Source organism: Corythoichthys intestinalis, chromosome 14 (genome assembly GCF_030265065.1).
Source record: "Corythoichthys intestinalis isolate RoL2023-P3 chromosome 14, ASM3026506v1, whole genome shotgun sequence".
In the NCBI taxonomy this organism is placed as follows: Eukaryota; Metazoa; Chordata; class Actinopteri; order Syngnathiformes; family Syngnathidae; genus Corythoichthys; species Corythoichthys intestinalis.
In genome coordinates, this window is record NC_080408.1 from 53,124,359 (window position 1) to 53,146,702 (window position 22,344).

At 39.3% G+C, this 22,344-nt stretch overlaps 1 protein-coding gene and 1 long non-coding RNA gene across 4 annotated transcripts in view; both read left to right on the forward strand.

The window, feature by feature from the left end:
* The window catches only part of LOC130929732 (dynamin-3-like), a 161,687-nt gene that overhangs the window by 99,505 nt on the left and 39,838 nt on the right, over positions 1-22,344 (forward strand). The window contains exons 11-15 of the mRNA XM_057857156.1: positions 1,719-1,857; positions 2,057-2,143; positions 3,648-3,718; positions 6,436-6,490; positions 22,190-22,303. Coding sequence (XP_057713139.1) covers positions 1,719-1,857; positions 2,057-2,143; positions 3,648-3,718; positions 6,436-6,490; positions 22,190-22,303 — 466 coding nt within the window. The remainder of the gene's footprint in view (positions 1-1,718; positions 1,858-2,056; positions 2,144-3,647; positions 3,719-6,435; positions 6,491-22,189; positions 22,304-22,344) is intronic.
* Positions 6,504-22,176, forward strand: LOC130929734 (uncharacterized). 3 transcript variants are annotated; one of them, XR_009066949.1, is made up of 4 exons: positions 6,504-15,381; positions 15,855-16,009; positions 16,315-16,460; positions 16,633-22,176. It is a non-coding gene; the product is annotated as an uncharacterized LOC130929734 (long non-coding RNA). The 3 variants fall into 3 exon arrangements; XR_009066948.1 differs by lacking the exon at positions 15,855-16,009; XR_009066947.1 differs by lacking the exon at positions 6,504-15,381 and having other exon boundaries at positions 15,392-16,009.

Below are 22,344 nucleotides of genomic sequence, written 5' to 3' on the forward strand. Positions count from 1 at the left end.
TGTGGAAGCAAAATAGCGACGAGCGTTAATGCACAATATGGATGGTGGTGGCAAAAAAAGAAAAAAGAAGGGTGGCGTGGTGAAGGTTAGGGAGAAAAAGTTAAAGAACCTGGAGAGCGAAGCATTAAAATGCCATAAGTTGACAAATATTTTAGCAAGCAACAGTCTGGCTGCAACGGCCACGTCGGGTAACAACTGTCTAGCCCCCGGCGAGAGTGGGAGCGGCAGCCGCTCTGACGTGCAGCCGGTGCAGGAAGAGAGAAAAGAAGAGGGAGGGGGTAATGATGAAGCTGGTGGAAGTTCCCCAGACAAGCACCGAGCAAATAAGTAGGGATGAAGAGGGTTACTTGCTCGGTATACTGGCAATTGTTATCCACCAGGTAGCTACATTTTAAATGACAATTAAAGGGTTAGTGCCAGCTAGTCCATGTACCCGTTTGAAATCGTGTCAAGTTACAGTATGCTAGTCCTACTATCCCTCTCCTAAGAAAAAATATTTTAGCTGTAAAACAACGTATGCACACGCAGCAGCAATATTAATTCAGAAGAAATATAAAATAATAATGAATGGTTTTACTTTAAAGTTTAGGTAGCTAAATTGATATGATATATATTTTTAATCATTTATATATCGTTTTGTTTTCTGGTTAATACTTTCCAATGAAGGTTATGTATAAAGGATTTGTCCTGAAATGTTTATTGTATTTTCATTGAAATTTATTATTTGTGTGGCAAGATTAATTATGGCATAAACAATGAAGTCATTTATAGACACAGGGGATAGGTGCTATTATAATCAATTGGATACATAAAACTTGCTTGAAAAAAATTAATTCTTTAATTTGTTTATTCAGGTTGATCATAGAGCTAGGGCAGAAGATGAATCCAATTCCAGTTCAGCCTTGCAATACTTTGGGCGCCCCAAGTCAGACAGTCACAATTTTACAACTTTTTTTACTTACCACCCTCAGAAGGCAAAACACCTGACTGTACAAAGAGTATTCATACGCAAAGATGGCACAGATAGAAAATGGCTAACATACTGGGAAGAAAATCATAAACTATATTGTATATGTATAATAATGCAATGTGTAGTTCTTCATAGCCGCTTCATTTTTCTCTCAGAGTGCACGAAATTGATGCATCTTACAATAAAATGTAAAAAAAAAACAAAAAAAAAACTAGAGGGTCTGTGTTTCCCTTCGTACAGCAATTCTTGTGGGCTGGGCTGAGTCAAAGTCCAGGGCTGCTTTTTGGTCCCAGTCTGCCCCTGCCTCGACCAATGAGATGAGTGGGATTTCGTATTGTCATTGTTCCGTCAGCTCATTGGTCAAACAGCAGGATCAGTGGGGGAATGCGTTTCCCTGCATATTCTTGTAAAGCACCATACCAGTATTCGTTTGTTCTCAGAATAAGACTATTTTCATGTTTGATGATAATAAGGGTGTCCCTTGAAAGCTCAATAAAGGACACATACTTTTGCTTCTGGGAACCGCACGATTCCGTTTTTCAAGAGACAGTTCTCAACCCTAGGTAGCAGCCAATTGCAGGGCACAGACTGACAACACAGACACAATCACACCTGAGGACAATTTAGAGCAGGGATGTCCCATTTCTGGCCAGTAAATACGTACCTGGACATTTTGTAAAATCTAACACTGAGTAGGTGAACAACCTTCATCTTTTTTTTTAATTCTCTGTCTTTTGTCGGTGGACAGGACAGGGCTATTCACTCCAGACATGGCCTTTGAAGCCATTGTAAAGAAACAAATCATCAAGTTAAAGGAGCCCTGTGTCAAGTGTGTAGACATGGTCATCCAGGAACTGATCAACACTGTACGCCAGTGTTCCAACAAGGTGATCATACACTTTTTACACACTGTAAAGGCATGCTATGATGCAGTGAGAATTCATCCACAGGAAACGTGCAGAAATTTGAACGTGAACCCTAACCAAGACTCAAAAGTTCTTTGGGGGGAGAAAGGAATGATGAGATTAGAAGAGTGATTTGTATTTTTGTGGAAGCAATGATAAACTGTGAGTGGTCTGTTTACAGTTGGAATGTTTCCCAAGGCTGCGTGAAGAAACTGAAAGAATTGTGACTTCTCATATACGAGACAGAGAGAGTCGGGCCAAAGAACAGGTAATATCCTATACTTGAATTGATTTTATGCAGTATTCATACAGTTGTACAGTTTTCTAATGTATTTAAGAAACATTTTTTTTATGATGGGAAAGGAGCTTTCCGGTTTTGTGTGGGTTTACCAAAACAGTGTCATAGTTATTGCACGTTTCAACCAATAGATACAGTACGTTGCTGGGTACGTTGTACTGTACTCAGAGGTGGGTAGTGTAGCAAAACCTTTTACTGCTACAGTTTAATGTTACTTCAAAATAATAGTACTCAAGTAAAAGTAGTCATCCAAAAAATGTACTCAATTTACTCGGTAAAAGTAAAAAAAAAAACTATTACATGACCATATTAGGCCAAAACAATACACAAAAATCATCAACCAGAAGAATCTTCAGGAATGAAACATCACCCATTCAAAAGGCATGAGTGCCTTTTAGTGGTGAAAACGTATTTCTTAGCATAAAGTAAAGCAATCATATCACCTGTTGTCTGCGGTCTATCGGTGCCAAATAAACACTGGGAGAGTGGTTGAAATCCGCGCTTTCGAGTAATGTTGACGGCAGCGTGAAATGGTGTCATTTATACAGTGCTTTAAAGACACCACGTGATTGAACAGGCCGGCATGATCACATTGGCATGTGACTTTTGCTACGTTGAATTGGTATAATGGAGTTGTGTGATTATTGTTGTCACGTCTCATTGCTGAAACTGACAGAGCCACTTTTGGCATCTCTGGCAAAGTTACTTTAAGTTACTTTAGAAGTAATTTATCATTTACTTTTTTTTATCATTTTTTTCTCCCTTTGCTGCCTCAATATAAGAATGAAAACAGAAAAATCTCATCACATGTAACTGAATTTTTCACATAAGGCTTAAAGTGCCTATGACAGGATAAACAAAACAGTCTTAACTAGCATTATTATGTGAATTACAATCATATTTTTAGACGATTCGAGTATATACAACAATTTGGCAAAGCGCAAACGAAAAGAAATTTTAAAAAACTCGTTATGGTTCCAGTCATCGTTTGAGTTCCTCATTGTTGCCCGCAGCATTTTCACATACCCAGCTTGTCTTGTTTTTGTGACAAAAAGCGAGAAACAAGGAGAAAAACACAAATCTTTATCCTCCAATTCGTTCACTATGCGTCTGAAGTTTATGTCGCATTTAATATAATGTCATGATGCAACATTGCTGTCATGCAAACAAACTCTAGGAAAGCCTAAACTACGCGATGGAGACGCAAGTTTTTTAGGCTATGATACAGAAAGTTCAGTATCAAGTGCACCGTACTGAGAAAATTGGAGTTGCCTTATTTGATCACAGAGCAACTTTTATTGGTTTTATTTTTATTCTATTATTGCTGCAACAACCTCACCTCAACAATGCTAGTCTGTAGCTTGCTAAATATGCAAGATAAATTGGAAACAGATTACTCACATTGTAGGCCTATATGTAAATAGTCCTCATAATGAGTATAACTTAACAATTTTTCTTTCTATTTTTCTTTCAGGTTCTGCTGGTGATAGACATTCAGCTCTCTTACATCAACACAAATCATGAGGACTTCATTGGTTTTGCAAAGTAAGCACTTGCATCATGTAGCTTTTGGTGTAAATTTAAAACAATTTCATGATGATACAATATTGATTCTTTGGACGATGATGGGATAAATGCCAAGTCTTACTTACAATTCAAGGGCCTTCGATAGATTTTGTATGCTATTATATTATTTTTATTAGTATACACATTTAACAATTAGTTACATTTCACATAAAGCAATAAGTAATGCAACTTGTAGTAATTTCCGGACTATAAGCACACCTGACTATAAGACGCACTGGCTAAATTTCACACAAATTAAGAACAAAAATCCATATACAGTGGGGAGAACAAGTATTTGATACACTGACAATGGGAAAACCCATTGCCAGTGTATCAAATACTTGTTCTCCCCACTGTATATTATACAGTATGCTACACTTATGAGCTGCAGGTGTCCTATATGATATTTACATAGAGAGATGTTGCACACAAATATCTGGTTGGTCAAAAATATCTTTATTAGCCAAACAAACACATGCTGCATCAACATGCTGAATTACATGCTGCCTGGGCTGCTGGCCGCGGGGACGTGGGGGTTGGTGCTCCGGTGCCACACCGCGGCGGCTTCTTGGCGCTCTCCCTCTTCCCCCTTCCCCTTCTCTTTTCTGCATGGGTATCCTCCCTGCGCTCTGGCGCTGGTCTCTGGCTGGGTGCTGGTGGGTCGGCTGGGTATCGCCTGCTCCAGGTGGAGATTCTGCCTTGCCCTGGCTAAGTGGGCTGTGGTGGTCCCGCGGTATGCCGTGTCGGTCGAGGGCCGCAGCGGTGGCTCGTGGGCCGGGCGGGGGTGGTTTGGTGGCGCGTCCCTCCATCCCATCCTTGAAGGCTGAATAATAGGGGCGCAGATGGTCCAGGGGGACTACCCTGGCTCCCAGGGGAATGACAGTGGCCCCCTTGCTGGGCTGCGGGGGGAGGGATGGGCTGTGCTGGCTGGTCCCCCCCAATTGGCTTCTGCGCGGCATTTCTATTCGTCTGCAGGACTACCACATGTCTGACTAGATGCAATTAGGCACACTCAAGTAGAAAACTCAGGATGAGCAATCAGGCAACATATAATGGGATGTCAATATACTCCCACTCACAAGGGATTCACACAAATACTGGATTCTACACCTCACATGGCTGATTTGTGTACACTCCACCCATCCCAATCACTTATCTTTCTGACCACCTGACCCCCTTTCTTCTTGGTCATCAGGCCCCCCACATTGTGTTGAAGGAAAAATAAAGTTGATTTTTAAAATTTATATCTACAGTGTCAACCGGAAATACAACTAGCTAACGATAGCGCCAACATATTTATAATTGGTGTAGGCGTTTGATGTTTTTCTTGCTGTTGTTTGTGCTTCTTCTGTCTCTCTCTCCTCTCTTTTCTTCTGTCTCTCTCTCCTCTCTTTTCTTCTGTACACCCATAAACCCTTCCTGTTCACTGCTTTCTCCTAATAAACGAGGCACGCTGAATGATCACAATGGGAGTATTTCATACTCTCATGTGATACATTAAAACTGGTCAGACCAATTGGACACTCAGATTTCCATTCTCCGTGTCAATCAGCTGAACAGGACAGGTATTAAAAAAAACAAACATGCTAAATTACTTTCTGATTCTTATGCAGCAGCCTGAACTTGGGGGAGCCATACACCACAAGCTCAACTCTGGTTCTCTCAAACCTTGAAAAAAGAAACCCTAACTGTAACTACATCAACAAAAAAGACAAAATATAATCCTTTTGCCTTCTAAACTTGAAGTGGACAAAGTTGTCTTAAAAATCCCCACTGTAGCATCTGATACACTCAGGCCCAGGGCTAACGGCTAACACTAGTGCTTAGTGTAGCACAGGGGTTGGTAACCTTTATTACTAAATGAGTTATTTCGACTCAGATGCCACAGACTGGAAAAAACTGAGGGCTGTCCACGCGTATTGACTTTTGAAATAATTGCTCTAGCTCAACTATATATTACGTTATATACATATCGTTATATTTTGTGTTCAACTTAAAAAGGACTTTAAGCTCCTTTAGGTAAGAAGAATAAGTGCCCACGGTTCATACATTCATTCACAGAACACACTCAAGTCATGAATTCACCAACTATGTCAAATCTCAGAAGGTGTACTCATAAGTTTTTGCGCCTCTGAATGGCGCAAAGACTTGTGGAGCAAACATGAGTTTACTTTTGTCGGTGCAACTGGTGAATTCATGACCTGCAGGAGGCACGGTGAGCCTGACTTGATCTGGCTACAAAAAGAAACTTTGTTAAATCTAACAAGCGACAGAAAAAAAATCAATCAAATATCCATTCATTTGATGTATATCCAGGGGTGAAAGTGCGCCGGAACGGTCCATGCAGTACCGGCAAAATATTCGGGGCCGGAACGGTGCTTCGATCCCGAAAATGAGATGGCAACTGTCAAAATCTAATGCTAAAAACCAAAGACAAAAGTCATTTTCTGGATTTTCTTTACTCATTCTGTCTCTCATAGTTGAGGTGTACCTTTGATGACAATTACAGGCCTTTCTCATCTTTTTAAATGGGAGAACTTGCACAGTTCGCGGCTGACTAAATACTTTTTTGCCCCACTGTATCATTACACCCCTAAGTGTTGCAGCATGGTTATTGGGAATGAACAAGTCTATAGATACTGTATATCTGCAGTAAGTTAAGCCTCTCTCTTAATTGCCACCTCTCCAACCTACAGTGCTCAGCAGAGAAGCAGTCAGACTAACAAGAGTCAAAGTTCAGCAACAAATCAGGTGAGATATTTGTCACATTCATTGTGAAAGCTGCGACAGTAGTAATGGAAAAACATGCAAAAAATGTATTTCCAAATACAGTCTTCCATTTAAGTTTGTGAATTGCATTTCCCACCTAACTGCATTCACATTTCATTTTTTGTCGTTTGTAATTTTTTTTCATGTTTGTAACTGGACACCAGCTGTTTTTTTTGTTTGTTTTGTATTTTAATCTGTCTGCTCTCATTATTCAAGAGAATCACAAAAGAAATACTTTTTACCACATCCGTCATCATCGATGTTATTGTTTATAGAGAACTTTCCCTTTGTTTTAAGTTTGAACCCTTCCTTTGTCATCAAGGTTTCCACTTTGCATTTCATCCCCATCCCTTAGTGAGAATGTCAGCTGACCTTATATGGGTGTTTGTTGGTGAGTAATGCTCATTTTGGTTTGCAATATCAATTGTGACTGCAATAATTGATCAGCCAAAAGTATGGTGCTCACTTTCACTGTTTCACAGGAACCTCACCTAACCATTATAAGCCTTTTTTTGTCATAAAATATATATATGGCGGGAAACACTCAGGTGACTTTAAGCTCCATTCTGAGACCCCCAATTTGGTCAAATTTCAAAATTGTCCTATATGCATGTGTGATACATCATTGGAAAGCTTAAATGTTTGAACAGGAGGGCATTTTTTGACACCTTAAAAGTAGGTCAAATCAGGTGAGTGAAAAATAGACATTTTTGACACCTTTGAAATTTCCTTTACGTTAGTCATTTTAAAAAAAATTGTTTGGACACCCATCCTGGTACATAATAAATAACGAACACTTCAAGATGATTCCCCTTTGTCTACTCAAAGGGATCCATGGATAGAAAAACTTGTGTTTTTAAAAGATAAACGTTATTATGAGTTCAAATAATTTGATATTGAAACCCCTCTTGATATTTTCGTTTTTATACCATTGTTAAAATTAGTTTACCTAGTAGGTCACCATTGTTGTTGACGTCGCAGGGTGGTGACGTGACATGGCTACGCTGCTGGCGTTTTGCCAACATGTGCTACATCGGCAAAACGTCCACAAGAGACCAAATTGACAACCAAAGTACTACTGTGCGCTTTCAACTTGATGCCTTAACAAAAAAATTAAATTAGTTATATCAAATAAAGACGGTTTAAATACGCTACGTGTCTAATATGGTCAACAGATAAACACTCTGCTTTAAAGCTATCACATGAAAACACAATGGTTAAAAGTATGAGAAGGAAATACATGCAAAAATATTTTAGAGGCAATGAAAAAGCAATAGAAAACTCAATAAAAACAAAAATAGTGAGTATTCACCGCTCTTAACTGATGTGCGCATGTGTGCCAATGCATGCTCAAACGTACTGAGCATTGTGTAGACGTCTCGCCGTGTAATGAATTGCAGAACACCGGGCTTTCAGAGTATGACTCTAGAGACATAAACATGTCGTCTGTTCAACGCTTTCCATTTTAACCCGAGAGGAACGTGAATGAGCCTGACAGCAATGTCAATATTTCACAAAACAAGCAGCAAAAGCAAAATGAACAGTAAAGACGGGATGAGACGTGACAAGAGTGTAAATATGCTACGTGACTAATGTGGTCAACAGATCAACAATCCGCTTTAAAGCTACCACAAGAAAACACAATGCTTAAAAGAATGAGAGGGAAACACTTGCAAAAAATATTTTGAGGCAACGAAAAGGTAATAAGACTCAATAAAAACACAAATAGTTAGTACTCGCCACTTTTAATCGATGTGCGCATTTGTTAGGAGGTCTCGCCACGTAGAAGGAATTGCACTAACCCTGTGTTCTGCCAAAGTGTCCTACATCGGCGAAACGTCTTTCATGAGGCGAATTTGACACCCGAAGTGCTACAGTGCGCTCTCAACTTGTTTTGTTTAGATGCATACAGGCAGAACATACAAAAAAAAATGCTTGAAGAAAGTACTTAAATTTAGTTATGTCAAATAAAGACGGTTTAAATACGCTACGTGACTATTGTGGTCAACTGCAAAAAACAATGGTTAAAAATATGAGAGGGAAATACTGCAAAAGGTATTTTTAAGGCAATGAAAAAGTAATAAAAAACTCCAAAACAAAAATAGTGAGTACTCGCCACTTTTAACCAATGTGCGCATGCGTGTGGATGCGCTGACGCTGAGCAACCAACATTTCGTCGCGATGGAAGGAATTGCCAAACACCAGTAGTATTCCTCGAGTGACAGTGACAATCTATGTCATCACCGCGAGCGTCCATAAAACATGGCGCCCTCCGTAGGTCAAAACATGCTCTAAATATTAAAGATTTTTAAATCAATGGCAACATTTTATGTGTTTACAATAAAATATTTTAATAAAAGACAACAATCGCAGCTTATTAGAGCCTACAAGTCTTTAAGCCCGAGGTTCCCTTCAAATCTTTGATAATCAATATGCAAGCACTAAGACGTGGGTGGATGTACAATAATAAGTAAAAAAAAAAATGGTGTGTGAGTAAATGGAGATTTAATTCAGCCCTGTGTTGTATTTTGTAAATAAACATGGCTAAACGGGAGTTAGCTGTATAGTTAATGATAACTTTACTGCATACATTTTTTGATTTGGCTTGATTTTATTCTGTGCCAAGAAAAAACATTTCCAGGGGAATTTTATGGGTTAAATTCCAATACAATAATATTTTAATTTTTATCAGTGGGCTTTTAAAATATTTTTTCACTTATGATTAAAGAATGTGAATGCATGACTGCTTTGACTAAGAATACAAGGCTCCATATGCATAAAAGGAACATATAAATGTGAGTACATAACACTATGTATTTTTCGTATTTTGCCTTGAAGCCTAGGAGCTAGGCTGTATGATTTAAGCATTTAATGTATGTAATACATAATATATCATCTCATAATAAGCAATCCAAACAGCAACAAGGGTCGAAAAGATAATGGATAGCATGCTAGTCAGTAAGCCTGCCCTGTGCATAATTCTCGCGCTAGCGTTTGACTGCAGTATACGTCTTTTTGTGGCTTTCCGGTATGTCTTGGTGCAAGCATGAACGAGCATCGTTAAAGACACCCTAATTTTAACGAGATATTATCGCGTACCTACTGTAACTTGTTTCAATCCAAAAACTCCATGTAGCATGTATCACCAAGTGTCAAGACACAGCTGTGAATGGCCAAAGTCCGACTTTTTGGGGATTTTATGGCTGAAACACAGTAATACAGGGTCGCGACACAAAAGTCATGGACAAAAAGGAGTGGTTGAGATTTTCTTTTTCAAATATTTACCGTTTTAAATGGTTTGTTCCCAATTTTTCTTTGTTTGGATTGATTATTTATCATCTAAAATATCGGGGAAAATACGACAGTAACAAAAAAAATACAATTAAGCGGTAGCTTTGAGGTAGATATACGTGATCTATTTACAGACAGTATTTTTTTCATTGAATGTAATTTGTTTAAAAGTTTAAAATATACAAGTGAATAATTTAAGTGTTTTTTTAAAAACTGAATACTAGACATAAATTAATTATTCTAAGCTAAAAATGATAGACATTTCGAATAATATAATTAGTTACCTTCTTTTTATGGCTGGGTTGGTACAAATGCAGTTGCGCAATGTCTGTAAATGGGGGTCCCCAGGGTAAAACGGACAAATTAAAAATAGTCCTGGGGCACAATGCACCATGAAACTGCTATGGCAGCATATAGACATATTGTTCTATCAAACACAACAGTTCTTTTGGCTTAAAAAAACATCAGTTCATTTTGAAGAGTGGTGCAAGAGCAGAAATTGATTTTTCAGCCTTGTGTGTTTTCCAATGTGTATATCCATATTTCCAAGTTAGTGAGATACTATTCTATCCTATCTTAGTCTCTTCGATTCCTCCTTTTTGCAAGCCTCTTCATCTGTATCTCAGGCCTGATTGTAAGATATTATTAAACCTTTGTTGGCCATCTACCACACTTGCCCACCAAAGCTAACCGAGTACATGAGGGGCGTAATAATCAAATAGAAATATCTAAACATATAGCTATGTAGAATACAGAATACAAAGTGGTAAAAGTGGGATTTGACAGGTGTGAGAACCCTAAAATTCGGTGTTGCGGCACGGTAAGGAAAATTATATACGTGTATTCTCAAAAGAGAAATAAAGGTCGAATTGACATGAAAAACACACATGGGAATCTTACCTGCCTAACTAATGCATAGAAACCGCAAACTAACTGCGTAGAACAGCGATTTTTGCAAAGACTAAAGTGAAATCCAAAACTATATAGTCACACTGGTGAGGGGAAACAAGACTTCTTTTTGCTCTGTTTTCTTCATGCTCCTCCATGTTAAACAATTAAATTATCAGATATTAACACTTATATTAGGTTTTCTAGCAATTACAGTGTAATAACGTTTGTAACATTCATAACAATCCCGCTAGTCTCAGTCTTAGCCTCTACTTTTAAGCTAACTGGGATAACCATTAATGTTTTGCCATTACACAAGGCCATGTAAAGCAGCTAGCCATTTTGAAATTGAAATTCTTCTTATTGGCCTGATGAATTGTTGAATATTACAGCACTTCATTCACTTCACTTCAGCACACATTGACCGTTATTCGCTCCCTTTGGTTTAATCACCGTTTCAGACTCCCACGGAAACATTCAAACCATTCAACCGAACACCGGTGGTTTGACTGACTCGGTCGATGTTGTGTGTTAAAAAAGGCGGTGCCAGTAGAGGGTAATGCTGCCTTTTGAGTTGTTGAGCATAACAGCGCCTACAATACCATGCAGACTGTCCATGCAAAAATAATATATAGTCTGTTGCACTACCTTTATATGCAGTCAATGGGCACTACTTCCAGCTTGAATTGAATTATTTGTTTACTTGACTAAGGAGGTGGAGCTGGGCTCTGAGGTGGTGGAGCTCGACTCCGAGGTGGTGGAGATGGGCTCCGGAGGCTCCGTAGGGGACCGGCCCACTTTAACCCCAAAGTGTACAGTAGAACAGTACAGTATTACTATCAATAACAGTGCCGTGTGAGTGGACTGGGCGCCGGGCGTCACATAAGAAATGTCGAGCTTGGCATTGAGCTGGCAGCGGTGGCTACTTTTCTACACCCGTATAGAACACTTTGAGGCAGTTAATCATTCAGTATGGTGTTAAAGTGTCTCAAAACCTTTGACCACTGGTGTACTCGCATACGTTTGTCCACAGTGAATCGCTGGATTTGACCCACAAACACGTCCCACCGACGTGACGAGCAGAGAAATCCTTCCCTATATGAGACTGCAGGGTCTGAGCATGGACAGCGGACAACAGTCATACTCTATATCAGTGCTTCTCAATTATTTTCTGTTACGCCCCCCCAAGGAAGACGTAAATGTTTAGCGCCCCCCCCAACTCTCTGCCGCCACTGTAAATAGTATCATTTGTCTATAATATTACTATTATAAGTACGCTTCAGCCTAATATTGTGTCCTTTTTTTCTATTACAGAAAAAAAGTAACAAAGATCAACTTATAATAAAGTATAACTTTATTAACATTGTTTTGCTTATAACAGAAAAGACTTAACGCGCATCAATTTGCCTGAAGTAAAAAAAAAAAAAAGTTCACATCCAAACTGTAAAAATACACTCAAGGTACATTTTTGACCATTTGATACTGAAAAATAAAATGTAATAAAATCAGTAAATAATAACAAATTCAAATTGATTAGAAACATTTACTCTTCAGGACAACATGCCAAAAAATTTGACCGAAAAAAACAAAACTGAATAGAAGGGGGCGAAAGTGTCTTTGGACAGAAGGATAGTTTTTATTTTCACTGATTCACCACAGTGCTCACTGGTTTACAGATAACACTGACAAAGCGGGACGATTGTGACAATTGGCAATATTCGGCACGTTTTCGCTGAAAAACAATCAAGCGGCTTATCAATGAGATTGAAGTCCAATGTCTTTAAGTGGCGTCTTAACTGATTTGGCTTCAGACTCTCCGCTATAATCATTTTTAGACTCAGTAAACAGTGGTCTTTCCTCATTTCCCACTATATTAAAAGTCAAAGCCAAAAGGCAAACAAGAGGCCCGCAAAAAAAGCGCATTCTCGGCGGCCGAGGGAGAACCGTAGGTGAGGGCGGTGATCGTGACGATCCCAAGCCGAAAACGACACTTCTCGGCCAGACACGTGAGAAACGGAGAAGACAGTGGGTCGCTGCGTGAGTCCAGCTCTGCATGAGTCTCTTCCGTGTGCACTTGCTTATTTCAAAAATACTGCACGTACTTTGAAAATGAGAGCGCCACTGCCACCCACGGAGTGGATGTGCAAGTACACTTTATTCTAGTTCGGCAAAAAAAAAAAAAAAAAAAAAGCATGTTCCCCGAGGTCACTCGCGCCACCCCTGGCATCGCTCTGCGCCCCCCTGGGGGGGCGCGCCCCACCATTTGAGAAGTACTGCTCTATATCAACGTAGAATAGTGGCTGCAAGTAGAGACAGTCGAACTCCACTGGTTGACTGCCGGACACTCTAGGCCAGGGGTCGGCAACCTATGACACGCGTGTCAGCACTGGCACGCGAAGGGTTAACCAGTGACACGCGAGGGCATGGCAAAAAAAAAAAAAAAAAAAAAATGCGTGTTATGTTCATTGTCGGTTGTAGCTTTATCACTTGCTCAAGCGCCCCATCTTGTGGCCGTTTTATTTATTGGTTCTAAAACAGTAGAAGAAAAATGCAAATAGGAAGTTCTTCAAATGGGATTCAGTGTGTTACATGGCAGCTCCACTCACAACTTGAGTGGCATTTGTGTTCTTTAGAGCAACGTCTGTGAGTATTTTGTTGTCAAATTGAGAATTACACTCTTTATATTGTCTTTAGATTGCATGTTTGAGGGGAAATGTGTTTGATATTTCTAATTAAGAACTACTGAATACAGGCTAATTGTGTTTGCGTATATGGATGGCATTTTGTTATTTGCAGCATTGTTGCTGATTGCATGTATTTTTTCATTGTTTTAGTTTCATAAAAAAGAAAAGAGACACATAAAGGATTACTGAAAACATCCGGAGTGTGAACCTTTTCATGTTTAGCTGTTTGGATAGCGGAAGCGAGCCCATTTACAATGTGCCTTTTTACCGGAAATTAAGGCATTTTCAGTTGTGCGCCCTGTTATTTAGGGGCTTTACGGGACCGCCCCTCTCACCCACTCTGCCTGTGGCGTTATATGCGAGCAATAATTGATTTTGAGCACACCTCCAGCTCTTCCCCAATTTCTCGACTCCTGCGCTTGTCGGATTTTTTTTCTCTGCGCGTTTAATTCAGCCCACGCTACTAACATGTCACGAAGCCGACCAATCAGAGAGCTGGCGGAAGTACACTGTGTTACCAATTGCACTTTTTGGTAACTGCAACTCTGCACCGTAGGGTGTAGTGGACAGGCGATTAACGTGGCTTGTTGTCGTCGATTCGCCCGGTGCTTATTACTTCAGAGAGGTGGTGATGTGTATAAAAACACAGTGACACGTTGGATGGTATTTTGCTGGAGACTTTTATTAACAAAACTAAAACCAGCATGGGACACAGCCACTTTTCATGGCGCTCTTCGCACAACTCTCTCTCAACACCTTGCTCCCTGCCTCTCTTTTTCTTACGCTTAACTTGTAAGCTGGTCATACTGTAGGGGACAGCGGCCCCTTGGGGGTGCCGGTAACAACTGGTTGGCTGGTTACTTCCGCTTGCTCTGTGCATTATGCCTCGGGAGCGTTGTGTGTGTGTCGCATAACAAGTGTCAAACGCAACTACGAGACGAAACATGAAATTCATGGAAAACAGGGCCAGGGATCACATTAAGGTAGTCATCTTTTGTATTTGTTATATAAAATCTAAAATAGTGCATAGAATTCACTGTTAGTGAAAAAGACAAAGTAGTCGCCTGACTTTGAAGGTTAAAACAGCCCGCTCTGTACTGTGAGAGACCTGCACTGAGAATCACGCTTGTTCCCCTTTTCTTGCTGGGTTGTGTGTGTGTGTGATATGTTTACATAAGATGATGCTCAAGTTTTGATATTTTCTAAAATATACTTTTATTTTTTAGTTATTTGTTAAAGAAGAATGGTAGTTGTAAGATTTCAACGTATGTTCATGTTGTTTTCTTTGGAGTAAAATTACAGCTCTGTTGGATATAAAAATTCGGATGTGCGTCATTAATCTTGGTGTGGCACACTGATTGACAAGAAAATTTGAAAGTGGCACGCCACACCAAAAAGGTTGCTGACCCCTGCTCTAGGCTGTATTGGCTGAACGATATTGTGTTATGAAATTTGTCAAAATTGAGGGTCTCAGAGCGGAACTTCAAGTCAACTGAATGTTTTCTGCCATATATATATATGTTGCTAATTAGTACCCAAAAAAGTTTCTACTCATGGTCTCCATTCATTTTTAAAATAATTGCCGTTTTTGTCTCGTTTTTTTTTTGTTTGTTTGTTTTTTTACTGTGGCATAGTGATAGTTACATGGCGAACTAGGATTTGCAGTGGGTGCAGTGGTTTTTGGTCACGTGGACCAATAGGAGCCGAGTCCTGTTGCCGTGGTTTCAGATAATACACAAAAGGGCGTCAACCGCATCCAGCACCAATACAAGTGAAGACGACCAAAAGAAAGAAAAGGAAACAGCCTTCCAAACTTACTCAAAAGGGATCCAAACGATGCTATATGCATCCCTCACCTGTCCAGGGCGAAGACGTGCAGGAATTTAGATGAAAACGGTGGGAATTCTGCGGCAGACAATGGCTTTCTCTGCAGGGTCCTTCTAAGGATCTTGCTGAAAATGATCAACATTGCGTCGACATGGATTTTGACGACATTGACATTGTCTGCAGGTAAGCTAAACACACGCCTTTTGTTATGAATAATAATGAGGGTTGGAGCGGCTTTTGCTCAGCTCACAGATGAAGTTAAGATTTACAATGTGAATTCTGGGCTGTAACTGTAATGGTAATTTTAAGAAGTCACCATTATTGTGTTAGATTGTTTTAAATTGAGCAAAAAGTTTAGTTTGAGACTTGTATAGCATTGCCATTAAATAATTGGGAGGGGGACATTTGTGTTTAGAGATGGTACAACCGATCGAAAAAGAACGAGAGAGGGTAGGGTTGCTGATAAGAGTTGAATGCAGGGCTTTTTAGGTCAACTGGCCACTACTGCCAGCCCAGCCCATATTTGTGGCTGTGCAAGAGAGCCAGAGGTCTTTTGTGCTCATCATGGCAAAAGAAACCTCTTTTTGCTGTTATTTACCCCCCACACACACACACACATTTGGGTGTACTGATTTTGTCTATGTACTTTATTAAAGGCCGGTTGCAGAAGGCTGCTGAGTTGAAGGATGACACCGGTGTGCTTTTGCACATCAAAGAAAAAGACCGTGCGGTAGCACAGGACCTGTTACGCACAGTACACAAAGTTTTTTTCAAAGCCTATGGAAACAAGTACTGCAACTTGAGATGAATTGTCAGTTATTACAATGCATTAACATTTTATTATACATTGTACATTTCAAAGTGAGGCACTGGCAAACAACATACGGTAGTCCTTAGTTTGTTTAACTATAGTTCCAAAAACCTATTTGATAATTTTATTCAGTAAAAATTGGTGGAATTGACAAGCTTGGATAATTTTGATCGGTCGATGTTTGGACGATTATCTAACACACATGGTTTATGTACAGTGGGGAGAACAAGTATTTGATACACTGCCAATGGTTGGCAGTGTATCAAATACTTGTTCTCCCCACTGTATGTGTGCGTGTTTTTCAGAACTGACACCCTTCACTGACGGCTACAATTTCTTCTGTGAGACCGGTATCTGTCAAAGGATTACAGTTGGAGGAAGTGCTGCGGATGGACAAGCTACAAAAGACATTTGTGAAGAATCAAGTAGATCTTGATGCTTCAGAATACAGGTAACCAAAATATCATGTGTCTTTCCAATGGTTCTTGTTAACAAAAATAAATAAATAAAGGTTAATTGTTATTAACTTATTCTCACAAAAAAGGGTATGCACGTATTTAAATTAAACACACACGTGCATGCGCATAACATACTCATCTTTCCCTATATTTTTCGTGTTTCAGGCAGGATCAATACTGTAAGTCTCCAGAAAGATTTTACAGTACCTACAGGAGTAGGCAACAGAACGAGGATTGTTGATGTCTCTAAGGTCTCAGGTCTCAGCAGCTCTTGGCACAAGTGTGTGTTCAGCACTCATTGGCATCCATACATTCACAGGTTGTGACTCGACCAGAGCCTTTTATGGCAAAGGCAAAAAAACAAACACTTTTTGTTGCACGTCCAAAAGAAGAATACCTGACTCGGTTTACAAAGCTGTGCAGCAGTTTTAAATTTGAACTACAGACATTTAACATGCTTGGTAAATACTGTATGTGTGGCACCTGTATTTAACATGCTAGGTAATTATGTGTGGCACCTGTATTGCCAGGCATCTGCCAGAAATGTAAATGATGCCTGATACAAATCATTCTGTATTGCCTCATCTGCCTTGTCAGAACTCTTTCTTCCCCCAGAAAGTGATGCCCTGTACCAACATTGCAGGAGAGCAAACTACCAAGCAGCAATTCTGAAACATTGTTTGAAAGGGTAAAATGTGTGCCCCTTCACCCATTGAGGATGGGCAGTTGGCAGTGACATGGATGAATACAAATACTGCCCCTGCAGGTAGTCCTGTATGTATGTCTGCAAAACTGTCTCTTACAAACTTATGTCAGTGTCTGCCAAGCATGCTAAAATGTTTCAAAAGAAACAGGACAGATTGGTATGGGATGATGACTTTGATGAAAGCGATAGGAGTAATATACACACAATGTCATCATCTACAGCCCCCCCCCCCCCCCATTTGTATGTGTAATCTGTATTTCCATATTCAGAGACACTGCCATATTAAAATAAAGGTTTATAACACACTTGTGAATGATTCAAACCTTTTGTGTATTTTGTTTTTTGGTCTTACTCTATTTTTGCCATGATTCAGATTTAGCAGGACTTTGTAGCAATTTGGTTGATTTTCAGCCATTTATGATTATGATGTGCATTTTGTATTGTATATCTTTCATTACATAGTAGGTTGTCACGTTTAATATATAACACATAAGCGTTGGGCTAAATTTAATCAAAATTTAATTGTGCTAGGTTGATATCACTTATGTTGGAGCGATTCCTTCAAGGAATTCGCTGCATTTGTCACTCTGAATTCACCTTTGTGTACACATAAGCACCAATACTTGTTTGAAATATTTGGCAGATGTGTTTGACATTTGATAAATATCTTGTGTTGCCAGAATCAATATAGCACTTAAAACAAGCAAAAGCAGCAGCACCAGATTTTCGTTTTTGTGTACTGACATCAAGATACAAATATTACATAATAATGATAATAATATATAACACTGATTCTTGAGAATTTGCCAAAAACATGTCTCACCTGGAAAAATGCTTATTCTGTTTGAAAATAATTACATTTTCACAAAGAACATGAATCAAATGTATAATCAGAGTGTTTTATACACATATGTAACAGGCTTTTATTGGTGGACTATAAATTTCAATAATTTTGTGACATTATGCTGGCCCATTGCCTTCAAAATCAGCTGTCCCCCGATGGGAGCTTTTCTTTTCAATTTGATTAAGAAAACTAAAAGGAATTATGAAATTTAATAATAACCTTACCAGATTAAAAAGTTTTTGTTATGTTTATAAAAAACTACAAAAAGTGAATTTTGAAAAAAATTAACCATTTTCTGATTGATCAAAATGTGTCCCTCACCAACTGTTCCTACCGTCAGATTTTTTGTAAAATCAATAAAATCAGGCAAGTACAAGGTCCACTACATTCCTGAGGACCTCTTTTCAAACCTTCACTTCTTCTTCCTGGTTTAAGATCACTCAAGCTCCCATAAGTTTGCCATTTTCTCTAAAACCTGTATATATTCTTTTAAACTGCTTCTGTTGCGACCATAACATGTCACCACCGTATCTTTTGAGTATAGAAAAAAAAAAAATAATAATAACATAAATGTTTAATATTTAAGAAGAGGTTTGTGGCAGCTAGCAAGAGAGTGAAAACAAGATAGCTAATGTGGACTACCTCTGCATAGCATGGAAAAGACTAGATTTTTGTCACTACCGTCAAATGTCACTACCGTCAGACTTTCTGACGGTGGTGACATACAGACTGACGGTAGTGACGAAAACGTCCAAATGGTCCCTAAGGAAGGATTAAATATGATTTGCTGACCACAATTAGTACAATTATAGCATACCTGTTAAGTTGTAGAAATTGCAAATAGGGAGATTTCTGTTTGCCAACCCCGATGATGCGCGCGCGCGCGACAATCGCTAAGACAAAATGCAACCATTTTTTTTCAAGTTCATTTTGGTCACAACACTTGTGTAAAAATTAACTACACTGTCAAAGAACCTCTTTTTGGTGGCATCAGAGATAGTCTTCAACTTGCTCCATGTATTGTCTGGCATCATGTGATACGGCTATGTTGCCTGTGTCATGCCAGTTCTCCTTGTTCCTGTAATCAACATCTAGGATATCCTCAGCTTTCCTGATCACATCCATTTGCACAAATTTGGACATCAGCTTCCTCAGCAGCCTCTTCATCTCATCAACCATCACTCCAATTAGGGTTTCATCAGACTAAATCAGCAAGATTAAAAACATTAATTACATCATTTAGAAAATTAATCATATTTGTTTTTAAAAGTATCTTTGTCATGGCAGTTTTTTAATTGAATTGTAACCTAGAATTGAAACTTTATATTTTTTGTTTCAGCACAGTAATAATGATATAATGTAATAAAGTGTATAGTATACACTTTAGCTTTAGCATAATAGCGAATCTAAATTATTAAACTTCAAGTAAGTAACGATACGCTTTCTCACTTAAATTCATATATTGTGGGGGTAGGACCGCAGTGGTTTAATATTCCATGATGTTTGATCCACGAAAACACAGAGTGAAGCAGCGACTTCTTCCTCGTCATCGTTCTCCCATCATTAGCTCTAATACTATTAGCATTAGGCTAGTTAGCTATCGCTGGCAGGTAAGACTTACGGCAATTACGTTGACGAACGTTGTTTTTCCCGAATACTGGAGGCCGACCAGGGTCAGCTCCATCTCTTCCTTCCAAAATAAAGACTTGAACCAGTCTAAAAGCCGGTTTATTAGTGCCAGCATCTTGGGAAGTCGGTGGTGCTTCGCCTCTTCCCTCCCTGTCAGATGTTTGGTTGGGCTTTTCCAGCTCTGAAGGGGAGGGAGGGCAGGGAAGTCGGAGACAGCCAGGCTATTCGTTGTTGGTCACTTTCCGAATCGGGCCGAATGGTATCGTTACAAAACGGTGACAAACAAAAACGTAAAAAAAAAAAAAAAAATTGAGATTTTTGGAAAATCGGGAGATTTGGCTTTCTAATCGTGAGGCGTGAGCATTGGGGTCAAAATCGGGAGTCTCCCGACCAAATCGTGAAACTTAACAGGTATGTTATAGTTTTAATTTTTTATCTATCTTTATCTGTATTTGTGTATGAGAATAGCAGAGTTTCTTCATTTCCTTTATAACGTTGATACAATTCACTTCTGGTCAGATGGCCCCAGCAAGCAGTATAAAAACAACAAAAAAAACTTCACTTCTTTGCAGTGTCCCTCCAACTCTAGATTTCCAGAGCACCACCTGGAACTTCTTCCCCACCTCACATGGAAAGGGAGCCCCAGACGGGGTTGGAGGAACTGTGAAAAAGGCTGCAGATAGCCTTATACTGAGTGGAAAGGACATTGTGGATGGCAGTGTCTTTCATGAGATGGTTGGGAGGAGTCTGTGCAGTACCAAGGCCTTCATTATCACATAAGCTGTCATGCAACCTCTGTGCAGTATCAAGGCCTTCATTATCACATAAGCTGTCATGCAACCATATGATGCACTCCTAAGTCAGACACTAAAAGCTGTACCTACCACTCGGATAATCCATCAGGTCATCCCAACAAATCAAAAAGACTTTGGGATCAAATGCAGGTTGCTGTCCTGTTTCTCCAGTGAACCAAAGATTTGCGAATGTTTCAGCCCTACGACATGCCAGTTGAAGGCCAGCATACCCAGGGTCGAGGATGACTGTGGCCCACCGCAAAAGAAAAAGAAAAGTCCTCTGGCAATGCTCATGGAGTAGATGGAGCAGGAAGAGGAAAGCGAGCCACAGGAAGTGGAGGAAGATGAAACACCAACCAGCAGGGTTCCACTTCCAGATGGGACTGTAGCCGATCTATCTGTTGATAAAGTTCATTGCGGAGATTGGCTTGCAGTGATTTATGACAAGAACTGGTGGTTGGGAAAGGCTGTAATGCTGGATGCTCAGCATGAAGATGTACAGGTGGAATTCTACCATCCTCATGGGCCTAATCCACAATTCAGTCCAAGACAGGGAAAAGGGAGAAGAAATGTGTGCTTCATACCATTTGAACATATTCTGGTCAAACTCGTGGAACCATCTGCACCAGGTCGGTCAAGCAGAAGAAGGGAGATATACAGCCTGTCTAATGAAGTCATGGACTACATAGAGGAGAAAGACGTACATTATAGGGGCTGACAAAGCTGAATGAGTGTTGGAATGATAAAGTTGATGTCTTCTCTCCAATAAGACTATATGTTCAATACACAGTTTATATGCACTAGATGGCAGTTTACAATGTCATGACTTGACATGACATTATTTTCCAATGTTAATTGATTATTCTTGTCTGTGATTTGATTATTTTTTTCTTTGATTCTTCCCTATGTTGCCAATCAAATATGTATCACAGTGATCATACTTGTTCTTTTTTTTTGCAAATTGTTAAATAAAGTTGTAAAACAAAAAAGCATGACTGGTGGTTTATATTATGGAATTATATGTGAAAATGGAGGGCACTGTCACCACAGTCAGATATGTGTCACCACCGTCAGGTCCAATGTCAGAGGGACTTTTATTTTCTTTAAATACATATGTTTGTAATTTGTTACTTCAGTGCTCCTGGGTTATAGAGGTAACATTCTATTTTATTAGAGAAATGTGTTTTTAGATTAAAAAAAACCAACCCATTGACATATTTAAGTGAAAAGTAAACATTGGATTATGTAAGATCTTAAAGAGGAGTATACTTGAAACAGTATAAAAAATAAAGGAAAGTCAATATTTACCATTTAGCACCATATATGTGTAGTTATAATGAAAGGCATTGGTTTGAAAGCTCCAAATTGGTATTGGACGAGAAAAATAAAAATAAATGAGCTTTCGTATTGTGTCTGACGGTAGTGACAAGTGCAACGCAGTGACTCAAAAAGCATCTATTTTATGAAAAAGGTAAAAATTGGGGAGCTGACACCGGTACGTTGCTGAACAGCTAAGACATTGGTCTTTAATAACATGACTTCAGATTTTGCAATCAAACACCAACGCCATGGAAAAGGGGCCCATGACAAATGCATACCTTACCACCTCAGTTGCACAACAGCAATTCATAATTAATATTACAGAAAGTGAAGATATTGTTTCCTTAATGTCTTATCCTCTTAACCTTGCTTTACAATTTAAAATCATTTATTTGTACAACTATCGATTTACTTGATTTACTCCTCCAGGTCATTCGCAAAGGCTGGCTGACCATAAACAACATCAGCATCATGAAGGGAGGAGCCAAGGAGTACTGGTTTGTGCTTACTGCTGAGAGCCTTTCCTGGTTCAAGGATGATGAGGTGAGTTCTACCTTTGACATTTTTGTTTAAAAGTGAAAAAT